General features: G+C 36.2%; 1 protein-coding gene across 1 annotated transcript; it reads right to left on the bottom strand.

The window, feature by feature from the left end:
• Window positions 1-2149: 2149 nt before the first annotated feature.
• On the bottom strand, window positions 2150-3550 carry LOC121125086 (uncharacterized). Its single transcript, XM_040720187.2, has 2 exons — window positions 3413-3550; window positions 2150-3351 (listed from the first exon to the last, which is right to left on the bottom strand). The coding sequence occupies exons 1-2, from the start codon at window positions 3428-3430 to the stop codon at window positions 2323-2325; spliced, it is 1047 nt and encodes a 348-aa protein (XP_040576121.1). The 5' UTR covers window positions 3431-3550; the 3' UTR covers window positions 2150-2322.
• Window positions 3551-5593: the final 2043 nt, after the last annotated feature.

The raw sequence follows: 5593 nt of genomic DNA, 5'->3' as shown, positions 1-5593 counted from the left end.
ATATTTGCCCAGGCATTATGAAATTAAAATGCATTCTGAACTCTTCTGTTTCACATGAAATATTATAATAAATAAATGATTATTCTGTCAGCATTTTGTTATGTATCTGAGCACACTTCTTAGAGAGGAATAAAATATTCAAGACAAACTATCGTTCATTCATCTTTCATTATTGAATGTGATGAAGAAGTTTGCCTTCTTTTCTTTGCAATACAGTGGCCTCTCTGATCCTCTGTCTCCATTGTACGCGATGAGCAAGTGGTTGCTTTATTCTGGGCTATTCGCAGTCTCGCAGTCACTTACCTGAGCATCAAGGAACCCTCTTAACATCCCAAAATACAGTCTGGCTCTCAGGTTGTACAGGTGAGCCTGAAGGCAATTAAACTGCAACTCAACCACACTTCTAAGCACCAAGAACCCCTTCTTTTATGCTGGAATAAACCCCCGCCCACAGGTTGTGTATATAAGCTGCTGGTCCCTGAGGTTGGCTAAATTCTTCCCCGCCGCTTCTTGGAACATCAAAGAACCCTTATAATATTCAAAATACACCACGATCCTCAGGTTGTACAGGCAAAGTGCTAAAAAATCTATTTAAAGGTCACCATGTCCTTGAAGAGCAAATAAATTTTTACTAGTACCGTTTCTGGAGCCTTAAGAAGCTACATAAAAAAATTCAGCAAAAACTATTATTTGGTTTGGGCGTGATTACAAGACAAATGCTTTCTCATACACACATAGGAATTCACATTTAATATATATATATCGGGTAATGTCGAAAATCGGGCATTTTACAAAATGGCCGTGCAATCTACAGAGTTTACATGTGAGTGGTCATTTTAAGTTCATTTACATTGTCAGGTAAAATGATTGCGGATAGTTTGATTATCAAACAATTCATTGCAAGCAATTTGATCATTATGGATTTGATTAAGATACAATTTCATTGCAAGCAATCGGATAATCTATTGTAGGTATGTCAACATGTGGATCACAGCCTGCATTATGGCCTGCCCAATGTTTAGTTGTATCTCACTGCTCATTCTCACTTCACAGAAACACGTAGAACGTTCATATTACGTACAAACATTAAAAAATACATATTTGACGGTATCTCACATATACTGAAACTCAAACAGGGCTGCAAGATTAGCTTTTCTAAGCAGTTTGGCATTGAAAAATTAGATTTGTCCTTTTTTTTAATATTTGGTATGAAATTGAAATATAATTGTATTTAATAGTTTTGCTTTAAATACCCATTTTTCAAGGCCTTCTGTTGCTGCTTGGAAGCCCTCATTGCCACTAAAGGCAGCTATTTTAGTGATAAAGAGATATGAGACACTCATCTATTTATGGTATTAATTTTAATCAAATTCTATTCTTAATTAATAAATTTTATCTTGTTAAAGTTTAAAGTGTTCAGATTTTAATGGACCACTTAGTTATTGTTTTCCATCACTTTGGATTCAATTTTTCAATTTTGATCATTTATATTGTTTGTATTTGTCATCTCAAATTATCTGTGAATTTTTGTTTTCCTCTTATTCCTGATTTGAAGACCAGGAAACAGTAAAACTGTCATACACGTATAGAAAGATTCGGTACGATCCTCGAAATGAGACAACATGCAATACATTTACAAAACTTATTGTACCAAATTTATAATTACCGTAGAAACTGCATATGTTTTGAACACGTGTCTGTTCAATTTATTTCTTCTGAGTTTTCGATAAATTTTCCATAATAAATTATTCTATTACGAGATTTTTTATACAATCATAAGACTCAAGTCATAAACTCACATCGTCATTTCTTTTATCTTGACTGAAATATTTTATAGCTTAATTTTCATAACTTCGAAAAGCAATAAATAGTTCAATACCAATAATATATAAGAATTTTAAACAATTTACACATAAAATATGTGAATATTTTCATATTTTGAGGAAATAACTTATAATATATGAAATAATCAATATCAATTTAAAGTTGCTTAAATACACAAAAGACTAACAGCATACGATGAAAAAAGAACTTTTTGGAGAATAAAAGAAATCTTTTCAACGGTAATTAGATGGAACGTGTCATTCTTTAAAGGCGTCGAGCCTACAATATTTCAAAATAACTCTGGAATAATTTTATACACTTCAAGTGAAGAAGTAAATTTGTTACATTTATTTATCCAAAAATCACTAAAAGACAATTACATCATATGGAAATCTTGGAAAGACAATGAATAACTTTGATATCGAAGTAGCAGGTTGAATTTGACTAGGGCGTATCAAAATGTTTTATGATCAACATGAAGAAATTTCGGAAGAAAAATTAAGCAGCCAAACCAGAAGCAGCAGAAGGAACGTAGCACCATTTCTTGACAACGGGCTTTTGAACCTTTCTGGGGTTCTTTCTGGAACGAGAGCAGACTTCTTTGGGTATATCAACGCACTCCTCAACAGGTTTGAGGCTGGGAACCAATTTGGTGACTTGTTTGCAGGACTTTTGGGGTTCCAAGTTACAATTTTCCTCTGGGACTTCTTGGACGATGGTTTCCTTCTTGTCAAAGCACTCTTCTGGTCCGGGTTGGGGAACACAGCCGGAGGGACCGCACAATTGTCTGGGGACCTTCTTACATTCAGTTTGGGGACTGTATTTCTTGACGTTCTTCTTTTCAGAGGTGCAGACTTGTTTGGGCCATTTGGTACATTTTTGCTCGGTGGTGTAACCTTGGGTGACATCCTCGCACTTCTCTTCTTGGATGGTCTCACAGTTGACAACATCATCCTCAACATCGTGTTCGTGGTACTTGGTTTCACACTCTGATTCGTAGACAGTCTTACATTCTTCAGGTCCTTCACCTTCGCAGACCAAGGGAGTGTGACAAAACTTGACGGTCTCATCAACAGCAACCTTCTTGTATTCGATGAAGCAACTCTTTTTGAAGTTTTCTTCGCACTCTTCCTCTTGTTGAGGTTCAAAGTCGGTGGTGTAGGTGGTGTGACATCTCTCAGAGTAGCTGTGGTGACATTCAATGTGATCATCGTATTCGGTTTCTTCTACCATGACGACCTTATCGATACAACGCTCCCCAGCAGCGGCAATGGATCCAATGTCAAGTGGGACATCATCACCACCTCCTTGACGGGCCAATCTGTTGTCAGAGGCAGCTGGGTGTTCAGCATGAGCGTGATCATGTTCATGGTGGTCAGCATGAGCAGCACGGGCAGTTCCACGAGCTCCATCATTGAAGGGGAATGTGTTGAGAAGGGATCTTCCATCACGGTTCACTGAAAGAGTCCTTGCTCTTGGTCCACCGGCAGCAGCGGTGGATCCAATCAAAGCGATTAAACAAATATACTGAAAAGAGATATTATAATATTAGATTTTCTTTTAACTTCATTTTCTTCAATTGAATTACCTTAAATTGAAATGCCATATTGTGTTTAGTTGAGCCTGTGACAATGTACTTCTTATCACACTGCTTCAAATAACTGATGGATATTTATGTTCAATAAATGCTTATATATACTTTTAATACTCCAGACTGACAATCCCAAATAAGTATGGAACATTAGCTTGCCGGTTATTCTCACCTATATATAAGTATGTATACATTATCTCTGAAATTCGGAATGCCCTAGTAGGTATGTGGACAATGGACATATTCTTTTCTTGGCACCTACTTAATCAGTAGAAAAGGATATCTTGAATAACCATATAAGTATGTACTTGTGAGTAATCAATAAATGGGATGGTCCTTCATTAAATTCTCATTAACTTTAACACCATTAAATTAAGAGAATGAGTATATCTATTTTGGTACTTTTTGATGCTCTGGCTTCTAACAACTTTTTTTAAAATATTAAACAGTGTAGCATTTGTCGAATTTACCATCTACTATGATAATTTCCTCAAAATTGGGGGCAATGATCCCTCTTGTCCCGTCTTCAACTTCTATAAGGTGGCCTACAAGGCCAATTGCATGATTTCTTATTTGTAATGTAATAATTTATATAAATCTAGATTATATTTTTAAATGTTATTTTAATTGGTCCGATAGAGTTGCACTATTTAAGTATAGCGAACATTATTTCTTTAAAGAAACTTCGTCTGGCCTAGGATGAAGTCCAATATAGTTATAGTTATAAAAAAATATGACAATGAAAGATCATGCTCTTTTTATAGCTGCAATCGCTTTATTTTTTGAAGCTTTTACCAAAGTTGTACCCTTATGGGTGTAGCGGTTCTAGGAGCTTACGCGGCTATTGTTCTTGAACCGTTAAAAGTCAAACCGAGATTGCAATATATTATATATCGGTCTCAGTTCTTTTGCTTTTGTTTCTGTATAGAATTGATCCATTTTCTGAGTTTTTTATTGTTCAATTTCAGCGTTTTACAATGATTTTTTCATGTCACGAGGGTGATACAGTTGTATCTGTGTTCCAAATAACTAAGGGCTTTTAATAGATCTGAAAAAGTAGTTTTTCAGGCACCATATGGAGTAAATAAAAGATGGAAGGGGTGGGGTAGATTATGGATCCAGTTTACCTACTTAGCTTGTCGGAGCTCTATAATATGATTACTATAAAATTTTCTAAACCAAGGTTTCTCAAACTTTACAATGCCAAGGCAATGCCCTCCTATAATAATAAATAGTAGGTGAGGCCCCCTTTATACGAAGCATGTCTACTATGTATGTGTAGATTGAAAGCAACCCTCAATTCTCCATCTTCCTGCAACCCCCACCCCTTTAAAAAATATTCCTTAAACAACTTTAGTTTTCGGAGCCAATGCTGGAGCTTGGAATACTACGTATAAGGTAGCTGCAGACATGTTTGTATCTAATATATTTTTAAACCTTGGCCCGAATGCCGCATGACATATTCGACGCCTTTTTATGTTTAAATAGAATAAATTCGAACTTTGTCTACAATTGATACATTCCCATTTTCCTTTCTATGAAGCACCAACTAAGATTATGACTATGAGCATGGTGCCACTATTCAAAATTGACTCATGATCCCGGATCTGTGACTCCTTCGTGAATATAAATACTATTTTTTCATTATTTCATCAATATTTTGCATTACTATTATTCTCCCTATCTTCATACACGGTATGCAAGATATCTTTGCCGCCGATTAGGCGTGCTCCACGAGAAACACACAGGGACTTAGGCAGTGATTTTTACACAGTATGCAAGATATCTATGCCGCCGATTAGGTGTGCTCTATGAGAAACACATAGGGACTTAGGCAGTGATTTTTTTCTTCTTGTTAGATAGCTTGCTCAAACTTGCATGGAATCAATTGAGGAATTTGTTGCTCCTAACATTTGGAAAAGGTACGAAGCCTCTTTGGAATCCGGCCCGGGAGCGACAACATAACAATTACTCAAACTCTGACGTTCGTTCACAAGGTTAGGAGGAAATTTGAAGCCTCAACCAATACCCTGCCACACCTTGAAAAAAGTATCAAATGGCTCCAAAACTCCTTTGTCTTTTGGCTGCCAAACTCGAGGATATAAATCCGATTGATTTTTTTCTGTGGAGTGTCATCGAACGACAAACCAACCGAATCCCTTGCAACATCAACGACGA

The sequence above is a fragment of the Lepeophtheirus salmonis genome, chromosome 10 (assembly GCF_016086655.4).
Source record: "Lepeophtheirus salmonis chromosome 10, UVic_Lsal_1.4, whole genome shotgun sequence".
NCBI classification, from domain to species: domain Eukaryota; kingdom Metazoa; phylum Arthropoda; class Copepoda; order Siphonostomatoida; family Caligidae; genus Lepeophtheirus; species Lepeophtheirus salmonis.
The sequence above is the reverse complement of the archived record's forward strand: the minus strand, read 5'-3'. Positions and strand labels throughout refer to the sequence as shown.